Source organism: Abrus precatorius, unplaced genomic scaffold, assembly GCF_003935025.1.
Source record: "Abrus precatorius isolate BTA unplaced genomic scaffold, Abrus_2018 Scaffold11, whole genome shotgun sequence".
In the NCBI taxonomy this organism is placed as follows: domain Eukaryota; kingdom Viridiplantae; phylum Streptophyta; class Magnoliopsida; order Fabales; family Fabaceae; genus Abrus; species Abrus precatorius.
Genome location: NW_020874303.1, coordinates 7,135,191 through 7,154,060, shown reverse-complemented (window position 1 = coordinate 7,154,060; position 18,870 = coordinate 7,135,191). Strand labels below are relative to the sequence as shown.

The following is an 18,870-nucleotide window of genomic DNA, read 5'->3' as shown; positions in this document are numbered from 1 at the left end:
TAATTTATAAAATTAAAAATCAAGATGCATTTAATTATAGTCTTAACAGATAAAATATAACTTGGTTTTCAGTTCTTGAAGGCACGTACCCGAGTTTAGTAGAAATGAAATAAGCCACAACTCATTCTAAAAACATCAAAGTGTTTCATGCAATTGTTCATAATCACAACTTGAATGGGGTTAGTGAGGAACTTCCAAGGCCCTTTGTATATTGATGTGCTAAGAAGTCTTTTAAGGAAGTTTCTCTGTACACTGGTGGAGTGTCTTCAGATAATAGTTCCTTGATTGGACCATAGACTTTTGGCATACCCTCTGGTGATTGGACATCAGTTCTAAAAATAGATGCAACAGAAATTCTTGGGCCTTGATAGTTAGCTAAAACTCTATGCTGAACACTAATAAACTTGTCATTAGTCACTAGCTGCACACAAAAAAAAAATTAAATTGATCATCACAATTCAATTCCGATTTAACATGTCTTTTTACTTTATATATACAAATACACCATTTTAAACTAAAACAAACACACATTCTCTTTGGTCTAAAATACAGTCCCCTATAGTTAATCACGATGTTGTCCATTATGCATAGCTAAAGAAAATTATATATGATGTTGAATGAAAATGTTATTATTATAAATGATCAACTAACCTGCAAAAGATCCCCAATGTTTACTATAAGGGATCCATGAATTGGTGGTACATCAATCCATTGATTTTCATGAAGAAATTGAAGGCCACCCATCTGGTCTTGCAAAAGTATTGTCATGAAGTCACCATCTGGATGCGTAGTAGTGCCTATAGTTAATTCTGGCTCAGGGCATGCTGGATAGTAGTGACAAAGAAGAGTAAGACCTTCATCACAACCCATTTCTTTAAGGTGAAAGCGATTAATGCCAAGAGCTTCTGACAGTAACTCAAACAAAGAAGAAGCAAGTGCCATCACTTTTGTTGAGTATTCAATCACAATATCTCTGCAAATATATACTATGTCAACTAATTAAAGATAGAGAAGTTTCAATTTAGAGGCTCATGCCAAGCATTTCTTATATGACCAGACTACTTATAAGCATAACTAACTAAAAACTTGGTATACAACTATACATTAAAATAATAATAAAATCTATGTTGAAGATGTTTAAATATTCCTTATACTCATGCAAGAATTGCTTAGGTTTGTAATTTCAAGAGAAGTAAAAGAAAAAGGAAAATTACATCTAAAAGACTAAAATCTCAAGAAGATTTTCTATAATAAATGGGCAGAACAGCAAGACACCTACCAGGGCAATGACATGAGGATTAGGGAAAAAATAGTTATAGATTTTTACCAATGAAAAACTATTAACAAACCCTTAAGATAGTCACCAAAATTGTTTGAATTTTTTATTTTTGTCACTAAAATTTTAAAAATCTCTTGTTAGCATTTGACTGTGCAAAATGATATTTAATTAATTTATTTTTAATTCAAAAGATAACAAAAATAAAATATCCAAAGGCTAATGTTAAAACTAGAATCACAAACCTACAAACAGCTGGCAATTTTTCAGCTTCGAGTGGATTAGGTGCCAAGAAAAATGCAAGTGTATCCCTCCAATCAGCAGATGGGTTCTGATAAAGACTAAAGTTGGAAAAATAAATAATTTTCTTGCTGAAATCGCGGGTGTAGTACTCTTTCCTCACACATGCATCTTGTTGGTGAAATCTGCAAGTTCCTTTGATCATCTCATCCAGAACATGAGTTGGAATTCCATGATTTATAACTTGAAAGAACCCCCATTTTTCACATGCATTTCTAACTTTTTTCACAACATCATTTCTCAAAGTTGAATCATCATGGATACCTGTGAGGTCAATTATGGGAATGCCAATCTTCGAATTTGATTCATTGTTAAAGCCATCACTGAGATTAGACTCTTCATAGTAGAACATACGTGGAACTTTGGTGACACCATTTTCTACAAGTCCTTGGACACCAACCTTTGAATCATCAAATGCCTTCACTTCACTTTCCCTATCATAACTAGAAATAGTTCCTGCCTCCAACCCATGTGTGCTTGTTGCCACCATGTTTTGAGGCTATCAATGCTTTCAAAACTTTAACCAAAATAAGAAAGCTTCAAAACAAAGGGATTGAAGAGGAGTAGATTGAATGAAGAGAATAGATTAATGTTTCCTTTTCGGTTTTTCATTCAAGGTGAATGAACTAGATGCATCCTTGTTCGTTTCCTAGATGTTTGCTTTGCATATAGGACAAATATAAATTATTGAAACCACTTGATTCAATAAAGTGAATACGTAGGAAGCATTTATTATTTGAACCTTGTTCAAGCATCTACTATATATTATTTATCTAAATAAAATACTAGAGTATGTTTGGAATCAAATATCATAAAAAAAAATTAATTTTTTCATAAATGAAATGTTTTAAAGTATGATATGATTTGAAAATTCATTCTGGGAGAATGAACCTACATGATGGCCGACAATAGAAGGTGAAATTAAAAGACCAGTAATCATTTTTTATTATCAGTAGTCCCTTGTGTCATGCTTTCAATTTTTATACATTTTATAATTCGTGAGATGTATGCTGTTCTTCTTCTAAGATTTATATTTCTTTCTTTTTTACGTGCAATTTCAGAACTTTAAATTCCGGTAGTGTAAAACTGTTTCTATATGATTTTACAAATTTGAAACTTCATGTTTTGAATTTTTTTTTTTTTTTCTAAAACTTGAAATTACAAAAGTGTAATTATAGTTTCAGAAACCTAAGTTTCAAAAGTAAAAAACAATTGCAATAACAAAATTTAAAGGTCCAGAATAGTAAAAATTACATAGATCATATATATATATATATATATATATATATATATATATATATATAATACTAAGTATAAATCTTTTAAAAAAATTTCTTTTTTACACGTTTATATTTTATGACTTTAGTCAAACAAAATGTAATTTTTTAACTGTTAAATTATTGATTTGTGTGGTTGAGATTTAGTCTAGTAAGATAATTAAATCCTAAAATCAAAACAAGGATCAGTGGCAAAATTACTCTATCCTTTTCTTAATATCATATGAATTTCATGTCTCAATATATTTGCTTGCAATTATTTAAATTAGGTATCAGCCACTCCTCCAGAAGTGAACTACCTCTCCTTTAAGCAATTAACCCTAACCTAACCCATAAATATTTTTTTTATATTAGGGCCTAGATCTAAACTTCACCTACTACCTGCATGGCTTTCAAATATTAATGAGTTATATATAGAAAAATATGAAAGTTTAATTTTGTTAAATTTTTAAGTTAAGTAATTTATATATTTTAAGAGTAATAAACAAATTAATATATAATACAACATAAATTTAATTATTTTTCATATGTTCTAAACTTCTTTTTTATTTCATAACAATATAAATATATATATATATATATATATATATATATATATATATATATATATAGAAATTACCAAAGAAGTCAAAACAAATTAGTAACATTGAAATTGGTTTCTAAATTAAATTGACTAATCAAATAAATCAAATCACTTCAGATTAACAGGCTTTAATAGTTAAGGATCTAATCTAGGACCTCAACCTGATAGCTTGAAATTAAAACCCATTCTCTCCTCGTTAACGTGAAGAATCTTTACTATATTTTTTTAATAATTGGGTTGTAATATTTAAAACCTTGGTATCAGGTATACATACTTCAAAGTCTAAACTTTAACAAGTGGACGCATGGAAAGTGGCTAAAATGCATTCTTTAATGATGATCCATAACTTTTAATCTATCATGCTCAATTAACCTAGTACTCTCGTTAGTATAAAATTTATCTTAAACGAAACGAATAAAATAATTAAGATGAAAATATCTTATCTTATTGTTAACAAATATTATTAAAATAAAAAAGTATAATTTATCATATCATTAATCTGACTATCAAATAAAACGTACATATGTAGGAGGGGACTAAGGCAGGTCTTAAATATTCCCAGTTATTCTTCCTTTTGTGATGTTGTTTGTCCACTATTAACAAAAACTAGATGTCAAAACATGGGACTTACAAAATTTATTTCAAATAATTATATAATAATTTTTAGAAACAAACTTAGAGACTTTATCTAATTAAAAAACAATTAAGATAAATGTCTTGGCTATTAATAAGGTTTCATGATTTAATAATTAATATATATATATATATATATATATGTTATAAAACTGATACACTAATGGTTTCAAGAATTGTGTCAAATACAATCTTTATATATTTTTTGTTTGTAAAAACTATTACAAATTATAAAATTATAATAATAATAGTATCAAAATAGTAGATTAAAAAAATTAACTATAAGTATATTACTTCTTTATCAAATATTGTTATATTCTATTAAAATAAGAATAAAATACATGGATTTAATTCAAAAGCTACAACTAATTATTGAAATGTAAATTCAAACGTACACTTAATAAATGATTGAAGTCACGTTTAATTAATTACGTATTCACATTTATTTCAATAATATTAGTTATAACTTATGTATTAACATGATTTAAAAAATGTTCAAATGCAAGTACACGCGTGCTATTACATATTAGATTTTCTTCCTTTTTTATGTTATGAATTTGTTTTATTTTAAAAATAATTTTCAATGATTTTATAAATAAGAATATTTTCTTCTACTATAAATGTGGTAATATATAAACTAAATGAACTATTTAATTATTAAGCATGTCAATATTAAAAAAATTATCATTGAATTATATTATTATAATAATTATTGATAATTTTATATAAATAAATAAAATCCATGTGTTCATTTTTTTAAAATTATATTTTTATATGTAACATGTAAAGAAAGTTGACTTGAAAGATTTTAACTATTTTGAAAAGAAAAATTAAAATAAAGTAAGCTTAAAAGGAATAAAAAAAATGAAAAAGTAGTGTGTAAACAGGCATAATAGAGCCCGTTGATGGAAAAATTATTGGATGTTAACCACATATTTACAGTCTTAGTTAGTTATTATATGACACGTGATTATATTTTATAATTAATAAATAAAAGTACTAAAACTTTGTCATATATCGTATAAAAATATTCTAACAATACATTTTTTTTTAAAATACACTTTTATAGCACATTCTCAGATTTCAATTTTGTAAGCCAAATGAAAGGTAAACATTTTTTTCAATTTGAAAAAGTTTGAAAACCCAATTTATATTAGCTTGAATTAAGACAAGCTTATTTTGTCACCCCTAAAATTGAGAAACTCGAATCAAAATAGAAGAATAATTGAGCCATCAAATCATCCATTTGAGAATTGATCACCCACTTGCTAATTTAACCCAGCACACAACTACATTCACAAACCACATACATTAACCATCAAAGATACCCAAGTTTTTAAGCCATTGTTCTCTTGTGCAGATCATATATAGTTTACAGCACATTACACAACTATATAATACATATATCATAACAATGGCTAATTATTCACCAATTAACTCTTAGAAAGAGCAAGGAAGAAAATGTCATCAAGCCTGTCATTACTAGGAGAGTTGCCACCATACACCAGCAATCCCTCACGGCCATCATGGGAAGCTCCGGCGAAAGCACACCACCCACGGGCCCCGGGATGGCGACCTGAGTCCACCTGATCATCTTCTAACCTTTTCCATGTTAGTGTCTCTGTGTCTAATGCATAAACCTCACCTGAAAATTGACCAGCACCCAAGTGACCTTGGTCACTAGGATCAATTTCCCCACCATACACAACTATGTGTTTCCCATTACTAAGAGTGCAAAACACACTACGTGCCGTAGGTTTCTGTCCACTTGTTTCAACCTGGACCCATGTCTTTTGGGCCAGATCAAAACGATGAACATCATCCATTTCCTCCCCAGAGAAACCATACACAACCCATATTTTTCCTTGGGCCACTGCCAGGCCCGGCCCACCTCTCCCCTTGCAATTTTCACCAGGAGAAGGAAACTCAACCCACTTGCCCTCAACAACATCATAGGCCCACAAATCATTGAGCCTTCCAGCAACCCCACAGCCACCAAATACATACACATGTCGGTCATCGGCGATCATGGAGTGGTAGCTCCGGTGAGGAGGCCCAATACCCTCACTTGAGATCAAGGCCCATTTATTAGTGACTGTATCAAAAGAGTAGAGCTCATTCAGCTCTTGATGTTCAGCATCCCTTCCACCAAATACATAGATGGTTTCTCCTACTACAGCCATTGTAACACCGACACGTGGCGGCGGTGTATCCCCTGATGCATCTGCCACCGACCATGTCAGAGCCTCTAGGTCGAACACGTGGAGCTTGTTATCAACTGGAACACGTGGCACGAATTCGCCTCCAAATGCATACAGCTTCTGTCCTACTATGGCTATGGCATGTGAACTTCTCGCTCCCAGCCCTGTTCCTCCTTGATCAAGCTGATGTAAGATTCAAAAGTTTCTGTTTAATTAGGTTTAAATCTAAAAAATATATTTTTAATTTTTTAAAAACGGAAAAAAGAGTAGTTTTTTTTCTGAGATAAATTGATTTAAACATAGACTAAACCTCGAAATTGATTTATCAAAATTTTGTTGACAGATATTATGAATTTTGACAAAATTTTGTTCTGATTCTTAAAATTTGTAAATGTTGATCAAGTTGGTCTTTGACAGAGGATAATGTGTTCGGTGTGGTTCTAATGATCTAGAATAAAGTATTTGAGATTATTGTTGTGAGATTTATTTGAGAATTAGTGTATCTTTACAAATCTACTAAAATCACGTTAAATTGTAGCATTAAAATCACTGTTTATAGTATTAAAATTGATCTACGGGCGAGTAAATTTAACATCAGTCCAAACACACCGTTATTTGGATCGGAAGTCCAGGTATGATTCAAGTACTTTTCATTGAAAACTTAACTTTGGCATGAAATCTTCATCCTAATAGCAAGCCTCAATCACCTATAATCATAGTTAAAGCACAGAGGAATCCTGAACCCCCAATTTTTCATTTCAACTTCTCTCCAACCCTTGAGAGCAATTTCTTCCGGAATTTTGTTCACCATGGATGTGAGAAAATCATTTTCTCTAAATATGACTATTGCAAGGACTTGCGCTCTGAGAAAATGATTGCAATTGGAAAACACCAAGGAAAAGAAATTGCAGGGATGGAGAAATTAAAAAGGGTAAAAAATATAGTGCTTCGTCAAACATGATTTCATATTAACTTGATACCTATGATCTATATATACAAGCATAATAACAATAATAAAGATGATAAAATAGGGATATTAGAAATGAAGGAACAGAGAACAAACCTTGACCCAGTTGCCATGCACTACCGCCATTGCTGGAATCTACACCCAAAGTGGGATAGCCACTATGTTTCTGATACGTGTTGGGAATTTCGCCTTATATATAGAAGTGATTGGTTAGTACTTAGTTCAATATTTATTGCTCATTAACCTATTCTAACATAAGAAAAGAAACAGGTGGGTGATGAAGAAGATAAAGAAAGAGAATATATGATAACAAACGATGATGATGAGGTGGTTTTACTGTTTTTCTTATAAAATATAATTATTGTATTTTCTGAGTTTGTTCGTCGAGAAAAAGGACAAAAACAATAAGTACAAAATGTTAATAAGTTCTGAAAGGCGTTGACAGCAGTGTGGTCCCCTATTTTGGCACGGAAATTGCAGCTATTATAATGTGTCAAAATCATTTTTTATAACTTTTACTTCCAGTATGTTAATTTTTTATATTGTAAATATTTTGGTGTTAAATGTAGTAAGCTATAATAGTCATCAATTAAATAAAATTAATTTGAGTTGGATTTATTCAAGGCAGAAGACTTTTTTATCTTTTTTTTTCAAAGTAAAACTTTATTTAAGAGAAATTAAATTTATTTTCATTTAAATTAAGTTGTATTCATTGTTTAAACGATAGCCTATATTATATGAGTGAGGTTTGTAATAGTTAAGATTAAAAGATAAATTTTTATATTTTAAAAGAAATGTGTCTCATCAAACTTTTCAAAAATGAATTTTAGAGTTTATTCTTATTTTAAGAAATGGTTAACCTGGGTGGATACCTACTGGTTTAGGTGTTTTGCAATTATAAATATGATCTTAGTTGTAATATTAAATTTTGATCTATGTATGAAAAAATTTTGATTCCCTTAAAAGGCCTAGATCACGCCTTGATGATGTAATATCAAGTTGAATTGTCACAATAGGCCCAAATATTAGTTTAAATTAAGTGTCACAAGCTCACAATCCACTAATTGCTTTTTTTCAAGCGATTGCTTTCATTCAAGACTTCAAGTAGTTCTTTTAATGTGAGCTTATTGATATTAATTAAGGAAATGCTTTTAATTACTTAAAAAATAAGCACATATGAGTTTGATATTTTAATATAATATATATTTTTTTTAATCAACTTCAATAAACACACATTAGAAAAGTTGCAGTGGTTAACTACTCTTGTCCATATTTTATAAAGGCTGTAGATTCGGCGAGTTTTAGCTAAATAATTGAAAGTCTTCAATAATATTACGGTTTCAAGCATATAAGAAAGCATTTGTAGAAAGAGATTATTACAAGATACACCCACGAAGTGTGGTTCAGATGACAATATGGCTGAGTTTGCATGAACAGCTAAGGGTTTGATCCCAACTAAGCACACTCACAGAAAGGGGTGAAGCGCCGTAACTGTGTTTAAACTCCGAGTTTAAAACAGTTGCTTACTAACATGATGAGCAAATACAAAATACTATTACCATAACAATAATTAAGTCTTATCTCACTAAGCAATGTGAGATACAAAATACTATAAAGAAAAGAAGGTTACAAAATACTAGGAAAAAAAGTCTACTATACAAGGGTCGCGAATCTGATAGGTTCAAATGGACCAAAAGTGTATACATTAAAAGATCAACGATATTGAATGATGGATTAGTGATGAACATGTAATTTAGGGATCTACTGCAAAGGATAACTTTAGACTGCTGACAGAGACAGCATATGTATATAGATTCAGTCTGGTATATGTCTAAAGTAATGGTCTCGTAAACTTATCTTTCAGCATCATTGTCATTGGAGTAAATTTTAGTTCTGTATGACAGGGAACCCACCTTTGTGCTACAGAACCACAATCGAAAACTTGGATGCATTTAATGCAAATTAACAACAAAAGCAAACAACATAAGTAGCTGAGCCACAACACTTTTATTTTTTTTGTTGTGTCCTGTACATTGTTTGGTGATTAATGTGCATAGTAATTTTAGAACTAGCTAGTGTGGATGAGGTTGTACAGTCTTATACTGGTTGCACTCATTCATTGAATTAAACCCGTCAGTTTAATAGTACCAATACAGAGAGAGGATATCCAAGATTTTTTATTTTCTGTCAACACTTTCTCCTTAAATCTTCCCAATTTTTGGTACAAATGTTATTCTATAACATCTATGAGAAGTGGTCTTTCTGGTTGAAAGCTAAAGGATGCAGTGTTAAGATACATCCATTTGATGTGAAAAAATGTAGTACCAAACATGCGCTTAAAATACATAAAATAGCTGAAGAGAGTATACCAAAAAAAATCTGTACTAGTTATCAAGCACAAAGTTCAGCTAGTCTTCCTGAACTGCTTATTGCATAAAAGTCAAGTTCTGTCACATGATAAAAAGTTGTATTGAGCAATTCTTAACAGAAATTATGTTATTGTAGCACAAGAGGCTTAAAAGAGAAAGGGATTGAAGAGTCAAGGTTACAGCGGTCAATAACCAATTAACCATCACTTCATATCTAAGCCAATAAAAAAGCCCCCAAGAAATTGTGTTTTTTCTCGCCAATTGAAGTTCATAATGGAATTACAAGACCATAAACCCAAAAGGCAGCAATAAAGAGTATCAACCTATTAGTATAACTTCATTCAAAACTAACCGCTTCAACTTTCAACTAGGACTAAAAGGACAGAAGAACAGGAGTAACATCAAGGAAAGTGGAAACATTGCCACAAACAATCTTAAAACTCCAAGCACAAATTCCAGTTTCAGATATGCCATAAAAAAGGTTTCAATGATCCCACTAATCATAACACCAAAACATTCACATTTTATAAGATCAGTTCATCCCAAAAAGACAACCACACTTGACAGGATAACAACCTCAACAAATCATAGGTTTGCTATCAAAGGCTTCTCTTCCTTCTATTAAAGTCTCTTTCCAAGAATATTCTCCTACTAAACAAATGAATTCCCCCATGATTTCCAAAATGTTGGACTATTTGGTTCCTTCCATTGTTTTCTACTTATTCCTTATGTTTGCTTTTGGCTTTCATTTTATTCTTCTTCATCTTCATTACTATCTCATCACTTAAACATCTTCTCTCCTTTTTTTTTCTTACTGATTTGTCTCTCTTCTTCCCTATTCCAAATGAATGTAATATTCCCATCAATAAATCAAGTCTGTTTGTCTGCTGCTTTCATGGGCACAATTTTCCTCAATGGTGTCAATTTTCATTTGAATTGAGTGTTTTATCCATAGCATGTTTTTTCTTTCTCTCTTGCTTTCCCTTAGATGTCTCCAGCTCAAAACTGCTTACCAAATTGTTTCTGTCAAATCTTAAACCGTTTTCTTCTCGGCTTTTAAAATATATGTTAGAATTGGATATTAAAATGTAAGTAATTCATTTTATTAAAACTTTTTTCCTTATTAGCATCTTTCCCCACGTTCACTTGTGTTTAAAAAACTTAGACTTTTGTCATTTTATTCAGTTGGTGAAGTTATGAAAATCAGTGAACAGGATAGATAACCCATGTTGTAAAGATGGGAATGTCTATCGTCACACCTATAAAATTTGTTGTCACTCTTATTTAAGAAATTTTTGTTTAAAATAACCTTACTATTAATTTTATTAACCAAGTTGAAAAGGATATTTTAGACAAAATTATTTGAATATATAAATCATAATAGACATTTTAGAGTGGCAATTTACACACCATCTAACCAAAAGCAGCAATGCCACCTTTCTTAATTTAATTTATACCTTGAAGAATATTCAAGTGTTGTTTACTATTTATATTTGTATAAATAGAACTAAAAAGCATAATTATTTAAGAAATCAAGATACACAATCATTTTCTGAAGACGAAACCGATAAATTTTTCAAAGAAACCATGCAATATGTCTTGTTTTCCCATTATTGAAGACGTGCCCCAAAGTTCACTAGAATAACGTAAAAAACACATATAGTTGTTCATAATCACAACTTCAAATTTGATAGCGCGGAAGTTCCAATGCCCTTTGCATAATAATATGTTGTGTACTCTTTTAAAGAGACCTCTCTGTATACTGGTGGACTTTCTTCAGATAACAGTTCCTTTATCGGACCATAGACTACTGATTCATCAAATATTCTAAACAAAGATGCAACAGAAACTCTTGGACCTTTTTTACTTGCTAAAACTCTGTGCTGAACGCTAATGAACTTGTCATTAGTAAGAAGCTGCACAAAAATACAGAGAAACCGATAATCACAATCCAATTCCCATTTCACGTCAGAACCTGAGCTACATTTTGGACAGTGTCCATAAAACAATAAGTAAAAAGAAAGAGTGGTTCTTGCTTGCGGGCAGTGTCTCTAAGCACGCACGCTCATTCAAAAACTTAGGATACATTAAAATAACAAGAAGAAAGAATAAATCCAATGACTACATAGTCCTTGTCATTTCAATATTTTAATGTAAATGTGTGAAAATTTCCGTTTAAATTTCAGTGAATAGAACAATATAATTGATTTGTAGCACCACATATGTCAAACTAATGTGAAAATTTCCGTTCAAATTTCATACTATTTCAAACATATTGTAACACATTCATATTAATATGGTTAACTATGATGCGGTACATTGTGCTTAGCCTCAAAAACGTTATTTTAGTTATGAAGTTGTATGAACATGCTATATTTATGCATGATGATTTCACCTGCAAAAGATCCCCAATGTTTATTACAAGGGCTCCATGGATGGGCATTACATCAACCCAATGATTATCATGAAGAACTTGAAGACCACCCATCTGGTCATGCAGAAGTATTGTCATAAAGTCGCTGTCTGTGTGCTTGCTATTGCCTATAGTTAATTCAGGCTCAGGGCATGGAGGGTAATAGTGACATAGAAGAATAAATCCTTCAGCACAACCCATGTCTTTAAGGTGAAACCGTTTAAGGCCTAGAGCTTCTGATAGTAACTCAAACAATATAGAAGCAAAAGCCTTTACTTTCTTCGAGTATTCAACAACAATATCTCTGCAGGTATAGATATTATCAACCCATCAAGGATAGAGAAGTTACAAATTAGAGGGTTAACTATAAATGAATTTCATTAAATTGTACAAAGTTAATACATTCGAGGAATAAATTGTACAGAGTGAAACTTTCAGAGACTAAACATAACCATAATGCTACTTTCACAAATCAAATTGTTTATTTACTCAAAAAAATGGAATGAGGACATCACATCCAAATCTGATGAAAATTTTCTACAAAAAAAATAAATAAGTGTAAAGCAAATACTCTTACAAAGGCAATGACACGAGGATTAAGGAGTAACAGATTAGCTTTATTCACAAAACGAAAATTGCAATGTAGCACATGGATGTCATTACCATACAGAAATTATCAAAATTATCCTAAAAAACTAGTAAATTGTTACGTTCAAGTTCCAGCACGTCAAAGAAATAATGCAAAAGATAGTATTATCAAAAACCTGCAAACTGTTGGCAATTCTTGTGCTTCTGGTGGATGAGGTGCCATCAAACAACCAAGTGTGTCCTTCCAAACAGCAGCAGGTTCATGGTAAAGACTATAATTGGAAACATAAGCAACTCTCCTGCCAGGATCACGGGTGTAGTACTCTTTCCTCACATTGGCATCTTGTTGGTGAAACCTGCAATTTCCTTTGATCATCTCCTCCAAAACATCAATTGGAATTTCGTGATTTATAACCTGAAAGAACCCCCACTTTTCACATGCATATCTAACTTTTTCCACAACATCATTTCTCAAAATTGGATCATCATGGATGCCTGTGAGGTCAATGATGGGGATGCTAATTTTTGGACTTGATTCACTAGTTGACCCATCATTAAGAGAAGAGTGTTCACAATAGAACATAGGTGGAACTTTTGTCACACCATTTTCTACAAGGCCTTGTACACCAGCCTTTGAATCATCAAATGCCTTGAGTTCACTTAATCTATCATAATTGTAAACAGTTCCTGCTTCCAACTCTTTTATGCTTGTGACCACCATATTTTGAGGCTATATGGGCATCAATTCTGTTATGAACGCAACTAGAAGGATTGGTTCAAAACAGAGGGGAGAATGAAAATGCTTTGGTTTCAATTTCGATTTTCCATAAGAGTAGAATAAACTAGGGCATTTTGTTTTCTCTCGATGTAAGACAACTAAATTGTTGTCATGTTGTGACAACTTATTTAATAAAGAAACAACGTACGAAGTTTTAGTTGTTTGTGATTAGTAAAAGCGTGGCAATCTAAAGAATGGATCACCACAATGAATAATAACTGTAAGTTAAGGATTATTTCATTTGTATAATTGAGTGAAATTTTTAAATCCCTTTATCTGGTTTGATGTAGGTGGAGCACATAGAACTAAACAAAAATGTATTTTTCTATGATTATCTAATGTTTGACAACAACTTGTCAATTCCCATTGCTTTACGTTAGGTGGGAACTAGGGAGTGTGTGTGTGTGTGGGGGGGGGGGGGGGCTGTCTTCAACATATATCCTTCTATGTGACGTTGTTTAACCATGATTGTACCAAAAAAAATTCCATGATTCGGAGTTACTAGCAATTAGAAAAAAATAAATTTACATTTGTTCTTACGACCAACCAAGGAATCAATCTCGAATAAATCCTAGCATAGGTTATTATCTATTTCGAGATGGCTCAATTGTCGTCATGCAATATCGTATAAGGGAAAGACGCACACCCATCACTCGTACAAAACGACAAAATACTTAAACGTCTCATATATAAGAAAGGACTTTTCATAGCTCTTGTACTCATTTTACCATATCTTACCCTAACCCTGAACAACTTCCTCTAACTTGGACGTGAGTGTTTCTTGCAAAAACACCTACCATTAGAGCTCACTCAATACCAAATACCACTGTCAACCAACCACCAAAGATAACCCACACTGGAGGAACTCTATCTTAGCTATTCAATACACATCAAAGGTTAATACTAAAAGTAGAAAGTTTGTATTGAAAAAAATATTTATTACATTAAGAGTATAATAAATATTATCTTTTTTTAATAAAAAAAAATACTATCTTTAAATGCTTAAGATTTAGTTAAAGGTTGAAGTTAACAAAGCCATTAAAAAAACTAACAGATGTTGAGAAAAATATAACACTACATGCCTTCCTCTAGTAATGAGTGAGATAGTGACAAAGCAAAACAAAGTTATTTCCCATTAGATATGTTGCTAATACACAATAGCATTAGATAGTATCGACGAATATTGCAAACTGCTGATTTACTTCTTGAACATGTCAATCAATTAGCCTGTTTCATTTTATGCCTTTAAACAGTAAGTACTAATAACTTCTTTCTTTTAATGTTTTGCTGCACTCTCAGGATTTGTTTAATTGGTGAGTGTTGACATGTATTTGTGGTGAAGAATAAATTCACTTAGTGTGGCTTCTTGTGTATATATATATAATCTACACAAGCAAAGAATTTTTTTAATCTCACCATGTTTTAAGACCACGCAAATTGGTATGAAATTTTAATGCCTCAGTTACAAGACATAAGCGATAACACAAATTTACAGTCCAAGAATAAGATCCATATTTATATGGAGTTTGACAAATGTTATCATTTCTAAATTATCTACTTTATTCATTTATTGTGCTAAATAAACCACCTCATCCAACTCAAATCCTGAAGTTTTGAAGAGATGAGGTCCCATCCAGGCCTTTTGCATTGAAGTAGGCTACATACTCCGCAACTGTGATGCCTCGGTATTTGGGAGGATTATCTTCTGATAATAGTTCTTTTATAGGTCCATAGATCTTTGGTGATGGTGTAAGATGTGAGCTGAAAAAGCATGCAATAGATATTCTAGGACCTATGAGATTTGCAAGAACTCTGTGTTCCACACTCTTGAACCTGTCATTTGTTATAAGCTGCAGTTCAAGAAAAGAATAATAATAAATAGTTATATTATCTTCATTTAAATTCATTTTACATATCTTAAAAATTTACAGAGCTAAAAATTCATACCAGGGTTTTTCTTTTCACCAGGTTAAAATATTATTACAAATTAGATATTGTTTTAGCCTTAGGAGTTCTCCTTTTATTTAATAATATGAATATAATATGATACTCCTAATTCCTAATAGCCATTTGAACATGTAACAGCTATAATAAATCCTACCTTTGTTCTTATTTATCAGTCTAGAGAGAAAAGAAGAATTTTGTTCTTATCTATCTGTCCATATAAAAGTTCAAGACAATATAATTGTTATTCTTCCACTGATGCCCTTTTTGTTCCTTTAAAATATTATTACTATGTGAGCAGTCCAAAAGTCAAAGGTTAATTTCTTCTAACAATTAATTCTAACAATATGACTGGATTCTTTGATCTATGTAATTTCTTCTCTCTCTTGACAGATAAATAGGAACGGCCATAACTTAGACTAGCCATTTTAGTGTGACCATGATAAAATGTATTAGTTTGTGGCAACGAAGTTGCAAATGCAATAAGCATTCAAAATAACTGTTGCGGGAAATTCACACACGCAGAATAAAGAGCAACAGAGAGCTTGCCTGCAGAAAATCACCAATGTTAACCACAAGAGCCCCAGGTACAGGGGGTATATCAATCCATTTGTCCTGGTAAAGAACCTGGAGGCCACCAATATGGTCCTGGAGAAGCACACTGAGGAAACTATCATCAGAATGCTTGGTGGTTCCCAAAGTTAACTCTGGTTCAGGGCATGCAGGGTAGTAATGGCAAAGTGAAAGAAGCCCCTCAGCACAACCCATGTCTTTTAAATGGTCTGGATGCAGCCCAAGAGCTTCTGACAGTAATTCAAAGAGAGAAATTCCCAATTTCATTATATATGTCCCATATTCCAGAAGTATATCCCTACAAAAAGATGCAATCAAAAAGCAATTATATGCAATGCAGTGACAATAGAAAGTTTAACTTTGGATCTTCTTGATTTTTGTAACTTAAATTGCATTGGCTTGTATAGTTGTTTGTCGAACTTTACTTTGTATATCTTGATTCATAACCCTTCATGTACACATGTGGAGACAATTTATAGCCTACTGTGCTACTGGAAAGTTCTTGGAAGAGCAATACACTAAATTATGAGCAACGAATAATTTAGACCTTGAAATTACAAAAATATTATTTTAGTCCTTGAATTTATCAGACAAGTGTTATGTTAGTCCCTGGAATTATAAAATAATATCAATTTAGTTCTGAAATTACAACAATAAAAACTAAAATGACTTCTATTTGATAATTTCAAGGACGAAAATGACATTTTTGTAAAACGATTGATGATTATAATTTTAGGGACTATACATTGATATATTACTAGTTCGAGGAATCTTATTCAGGAATCAGGAACGATGAATTTGCTTTGAGCATAGTAGCTTCATACCAAAAAAAACTCAAAACTAAATATACCTTGATCTAAGGGACCTAAAATTTAAGGCACTATACAAACATGAACTTACCTGCATACTACGGGCAAGTCTTCTGGTTTAGGACCATTAGGAGCCAGTAGACACACAAAAGTGTCCCTCCAATTGAGTGCTGGTGAACTGTACATATCAAAATTGCTATTATACACAAATGGTCTCATCTGATTCCGGGTATAAAGCTCTTTCTTCACCTCGGTAAATTTAATAGATATTTTTGTGTGAATATTTAAATAGAGAGTTTTGTAACTCATAATAATTTTATCTGATTAGAAGAAATTGTTTTTAGAAAAAAATATTTATTGTCTAAAAGAATAAATTTAACTATTTTTTCATTTTTAAAAAGTAAAAAGTGCTTAAAAAAATTATCAACAAATTTGTTCTTATCTCTTAATTTTTAAATTCAGCACTAACAAGAAAATGAACATACGATAATTTCTTATTAATCATGTCATCATTAAAAATTAAAAGTATTAGACTTAAAAAAATCATAGACTAAAATAATAAAAAAAATTATAATCTAAATAATACAAAAATAGAAACACATTTAAGCTGCAAAAATTTCATGCTATAAAAAATTAGTTAATTATTATATGAAATGAATCTCAAAAGGCATAAGCTCATTATATAAATATTTAAATCACATTTTTTTAGTGTGTCCTTTTTCCAGTTTCTCAATAGAAAAATTGAAATTTAACATATACATAATTTTTTAATTCTTTATATGTGTGTGATCTGTCTTTAATTTTTTATGAAATTTTAATTTCAAAAATTCAAAACAAGTGATTTATATCTTATAAGAATACACATGTTATGAAAGTAACTATCAATAATAAAAATACTATTAAATTTTAAACCAAAAAAAAATTGGTTTATACATTTCATGAAGATTTGCAGTTGCACAGTAGAACTGAATATAATTTTGAAGGATTGATTGTCACTAAATTAACTCCATCATGTAAATTACATGAAATTTTTTTAATAATTTAAAACCAAAAATAAAAATATGATTCAAAATAATAATAAAAAAAGGTAGAAACTTTGTAAAGGAAGTCATAGATGTATTTTAAGAAGAAACACTTGTCGTAGAAAAAAGAAACATGAAAAATAAAATAAAATAAAACTAGCGTCGTATATTTTTAGAAGTTAATTATCATTAGCTTTCTTTTAAAAATCACGAATGGCTGATCTTTTCACTTGACTTAGTCTTGTTAAAATAGAAAACGAAAGAATCCATTACTTCCTCTTTTTCCTTTGATTTTACCATCTTTGAACTCCTTTTAACACTTCAAAATTTTGTACACAACTTTCTATTTTGCAATTCACCACAAAGGTAAAATGCTTCTCTCTCCCTCTCTCTCCCCTCTCCAGGCATCATTGCATTTGCTATGCTTTTTCCAATCTCATTTTTCGTTTTCTCTTTGGAATTCTTTTAATTCCTTCCATCTGGTATTCTTTCGAAACAATTTTGAATGAAAAAGAAAAATAATAATTTTAGCTACAAAATAGAAAATCCATATTGAAAGAAAAGCTAAACTGGACATCAAATTACTATCTGAATTCTCTTTTATTCTCCAACTGTAAAATGTGTTATATTAGATGGAGTCATAATTGAATTTGTTGCTTTGTTAAGACATTTAGAATCTTTATTTATTGAATTTCAGATATATCTAAACGCTGAAAGCTTTTATAAGAGATTTCAATTTGAGATTTTTTCAAGAAGAGAACAATGATGAGAAAGGTTAATACTAATTGTTAGATTTCTTGTGCAAAAAAAATTATGGGCAATACCAGTTCATTGCACGGCAACCAAATTCAATGGGTTTGTAGGTTATTGCATCAGTACCATATAGAATAAGAATAAGAACGTAGTTTTCTCTTACGGTTTGAAGCATATATTTCTACATCAAGCTTGGTGTAATACTATTCTTTTTTTAAACTTAAAAGGTTGACAAGAAGGGAATTAATTATTGTTCTAACATATAAACGAAACTTATTTAAAATTTAAATATTACAATTTTGAACAAAAAATGTAACGTGGGTAGGACTTCTGCTTTTTGTTGATCAAGCTGTAACCTTTCAGCTTCAAATCTTATGTATGCAG

General features: G+C 30.9%; 4 protein-coding genes across 5 annotated transcripts; all 4 read right to left on the bottom strand.

Annotated features, from left to right (window-relative positions):
* On the bottom strand, positions 1-2,180 carry LOC113855210 (1-aminocyclopropane-1-carboxylate oxidase homolog 1-like). The gene is made up of 3 exons (XM_027486749.1): positions 1,522-2,180; positions 652-973; positions 1-421 (listed from the first exon to the last, which is right to left on the bottom strand). The coding sequence occupies exons 1-3, from the start codon at positions 2,064-2,066 to the stop codon at positions 164-166; spliced, it is 1,125 nt and encodes a 374-aa protein (XP_027342550.1). The 5' UTR covers positions 2,067-2,180; the 3' UTR covers positions 1-163.
* Positions 2,181-5,285: 3,105 nt separating this feature from the next.
* Positions 5,286-7,558, bottom strand: LOC113854578 (nitrile-specifier protein 5). 2 transcript variants are annotated; one of them, XM_027485656.1, is made up of 2 exons: positions 7,334-7,558; positions 5,286-6,453 (listed from the first exon to the last, which is right to left on the bottom strand). In XM_027485656.1, the coding sequence occupies exons 1-2, from the start codon at positions 7,361-7,363 to the stop codon at positions 5,503-5,505; spliced, it is 981 nt and encodes a 326-aa protein (XP_027341457.1). In that variant the 5' UTR covers positions 7,364-7,558; the 3' UTR covers positions 5,286-5,502. The 2 variants fall into 2 exon arrangements, with proteins under 2 accessions (XP_027341457.1, XP_027341458.1); XM_027485657.1 differs by having other exon boundaries at positions 5,293-7,133; positions 7,334-7,518.
* A 3,721-nt stretch (positions 7,559-11,279) lies between these two features.
* LOC113854577 (1-aminocyclopropane-1-carboxylate oxidase homolog 1-like) lies at positions 11,280-13,328 on the bottom strand. The gene is made up of 3 exons (XM_027485655.1): positions 12,784-13,328; positions 12,002-12,323; positions 11,280-11,522 (listed from the first exon to the last, which is right to left on the bottom strand). The coding sequence occupies exons 1-3, from the start codon at positions 13,326-13,328 to the stop codon at positions 11,280-11,282; spliced, it is 1,110 nt and encodes a 369-aa protein (XP_027341456.1).
* A 1,515-nt stretch (positions 13,329-14,843) lies between these two features.
* LOC113855202 (1-aminocyclopropane-1-carboxylate oxidase homolog 1-like) lies at positions 14,844-16,961 on the bottom strand. The gene is made up of 3 exons (XM_027486738.1): positions 16,803-16,961; positions 15,879-16,200; positions 14,844-15,235 (listed from the first exon to the last, which is right to left on the bottom strand). The coding sequence occupies exons 1-3, from the start codon at positions 16,928-16,930 to the stop codon at positions 14,984-14,986; spliced, it is 702 nt and encodes a 233-aa protein (XP_027342539.1). The 5' UTR covers positions 16,931-16,961; the 3' UTR covers positions 14,844-14,983.
* Between the last annotated feature and the right edge of the window lie 1,909 nt (positions 16,962-18,870).